This window comes from Bactrocera latifrons, unplaced genomic scaffold (genome assembly GCF_001853355.1).
Source record: "Bactrocera latifrons isolate USDA-ARS-PBARC rearing strain unplaced genomic scaffold, ASM185335v1 scaffold_46, whole genome shotgun sequence".
In the NCBI taxonomy this organism is placed as follows: Eukaryota; Metazoa; Arthropoda; class Insecta; order Diptera; family Tephritidae; genus Bactrocera; species Bactrocera latifrons.
The window spans coordinates 1,722,100-1,725,187 of NW_017537112.1; the positions used below are offsets into that span (position 1 = coordinate 1,722,100).

At 28.5% G+C, this 3,088-nt stretch overlaps 1 protein-coding gene across 2 annotated transcripts in view; it reads left to right on the top strand.

Moving 5' to 3' along the window:
• The window catches only part of LOC108973149, a 172,907-nt gene extending 170,053 nt beyond the window's left edge, over positions 1-2,854 (top strand). For both annotated transcript variants that reach the window (XM_018940206.1, XM_018940207.1), the window contains one exon: positions 2,104-2,854. In XM_018940206.1, coding sequence (XP_018795751.1) covers positions 2,104-2,307 — 204 coding nt within the window. In that variant the 3' untranslated portion in view covers positions 2,308-2,854. The remainder of the gene's footprint in view (positions 1-2,103) is intronic.
• The last annotated feature ends 234 nt before the right edge of the window (positions 2,855-3,088 follow it).

The window sequence follows — 3,088 nt, forward strand, 5'->3', positions numbered from 1 at the left end:
AATTAATAAAAATATTGAAGAATTATTTTTATACAATTATTTTTACAGAATATTCAAAATCCAACTTTTGATATTTATATATTCACTTCAAACTTTAAAAAATAAACACTGACAAATCATTTGCAAAATAATTCCTACACGGTTGGCTTATATCGATATGTCATTCACAGCGTATACGTAACAAATTTCCATTAAACTCTTAAACGGTCACTCTTTGTAGCATTTGTTAATTGCTTTTAATAGAAGTATTTAAGCAATTTGTTGTATATTATTGCTGCTACTTTGCATTATAACTTAATTAGTTTTATATTTTTTTGCATTTCCGTTTCTATGTTTATTACAGCGCACTGATATTGTTAATTGTTTAAGTGGTTTACTGATTTGTGCGATGACTTTTAATAGAGAGAACAAAAAAGATATTCACATAAAAGTAAAATTATTTAAAAAAAAAAAAACAAGAATAAATTTCATAAGTAAAAACGTTTCCATACAAGAATTTGGTTTAAATCGTATTATTATATATATGTAATGTATAATATTATACAGTTCTCTTGACACAATTCCTCGAAATTACTTAAGGAATGTTTTCTGTCGCTACAATTACAACAACAGCGGTTGAACGGAAATGYCTATCAACTTAGATCATTTATAATTAATAATAGATCACATATAAGAAGCATTAAGCATACATTGTAGATTTTAGGCATCATTCAAATTGTTGTAATTTTCATCCCAATACGCCGTTAGTTAGTCAAACACTCAAATCATTTTGCTACTCACTTTAAAAAACCATTATATGCCTACATTTATAGTATGTAAATAAATATTAAAATTTCAAAAAACAGACAAAAGTCAGCGTCTAACGGCGACTAATCGACACAAAATCGCTTCATTCAACGCGTGCGCACGAACACAGTTAACCTTAGGCAAGCAGCAGTCAATCAGCGTGACTCCAAGCCCAAATTTACATATGTATGTACAAACTCATATGCAAATATATGAGCAAAAGAGCGTGTCGTCCCAGTTTGCGAATATTTATTTCTTTTTTGTCTGGGTTTAATGATGTCTTGTGACCAAAGGGAGCGTATTAGGTGACATTTATTGCATGAAAACTGGTTTCAGATAGGTTTAAGATTTGGCATATTAGTCTTTTGATGTAATGTGAATTAATAATCATATTTCTGATTTTTTTTTTTTGTTTGCAAATTTTGATTTCTTTTGTAATTCACTAAAATTTACAACGTTTTTGGGTTATATTAAAATTCAAGTTAAAATGCGGAAAATCCAAGAAATAACACTAATGTTGAAGGGCAAAACAAATWTATGGCAAAAAACTGCAGAATTTTGAACCTTAAACAATTTTAGTATTTAATTTTATTCGTTATTTAAATGACGAACGAAAAATGTAGTATATTTACGAAGCGTGAAGTCGTTGTAATAAGTAAATAAACTAGATTTCAGATAATACGAAATTTATAATTGATAACTGTTACTGTTACTGTCACTCCTACTGTTACTCTTGCTGCTGCTGTTACCGTTACTGTTACTGTTACTCTCTCTTAGTGTTACTGTTACTGTTTCTGCTGCTGCTAATGCTACTRCTGCTGTTAATAAAGAAACACTCGTCTTTTATAACAGTTTTAGTAGCAAATAATGATAAACAACATCAATGCATCAGCTCAGTGTTTTTACTAATAATAACTTTATGAATTAATTGTCAATCCACTGAATTTCTACATTTTAAAGCTTAGAGCCTGTATCGTGGCATTACTGTAGTTTTGAGAGTCTCTTTCTTTTAASCCAATTTGAAATATCAAAGACTGCTAGGATCATATAAAAATATATAACCGAACACTTTTATGAATGTTTTAAATTTTCTCCGATTTTCAAAAAAATATATAAGAAACACATATATACATATGTATGTATAATAAAAAACATAAAACAAAAAATAATATAAAATAATAATAATAATAATTTTATATATGTAAGTAAAATTCTTTTTTTTTTCTAATTTTTGTTCCAAATCTCATTTCTTATTCCTTGCACCCTAAGAACTGAACATTTTATTAATTTTAAATATTTCCTCTTCCACCATTAAAGCCATCATCACGCCCTGAGTCCGACTTCACTTTGGACCTGCCACGTGCCGAGCAGCTACGCATCAAAATGGAAAAGGAAAAGAAATTCCGGCAAAGATGTCGCTACATCACAACATTTCTGAGTCTGGTCTTCTTCTTGCTCACCGTTATGGTGGTCAGTTTGGTGTTGACGCGCGGCAAGCGCATGTTCGGCAGCATGATTTAAAGCGAAAGCAGAGAAAATTAAGARCTTTCAGTAAAATACAAAATTTGAGAGCTAGATGGGAGGCAAAATAAAAAGCGCGAAGTAAGCGAAACTAAGATAAAATTCAAAATTGCAAAGACGTCAGCTTAAGATTATACTCGTATACGTAAAAGCAGTTTACCTTTGACATATGCGCATGTTTTATCAAATTTTGTTTTCGAATTTTTGTTTATGCGAACTTTTATTAGAACTGTCAGATAAATGAGTTTCATTATTATTAGTTAGCATTTTTATTTGAAATTTTTATTGAAACCAGTTTCGATTTTGAGCTTGATTTCAAATTGCTTTTCATTAATTTTGGTTTTGGAAAAGTGTTTTTTGTGTGTTTAAAAAATCGTTCTAAATATGAAAAACACACTGAAATTATGTACGAAAGAGTCAAAGAACGCTGGAAATTGTGAAAAAAATKTGTTTTGTAAGTCTGTTATCCTTGTAATAATTATGCAAAAATTTGTGGCTTTTCAATTTAAATATTTCTATTTCTTGGCTTAATTAAATTTTTTTTGCATTCCTTGTTATTTTATCTACATACATACATATATATATTTTTTTGACTTTTCTTTTGCTAAATCCTTCATAAAAATATTTTTTTGGACTTTTCTTCTGCTAAACCCTTCATAAAAATTAATTATAAGGACGAAAATATGTTCAATAYAAATAATTAAAAATCGAGAAATATATTTTTAGTTGATTTTATATAATGTAAGCAATTTAATTTAATGTTAATGGAGTACAACGAAGG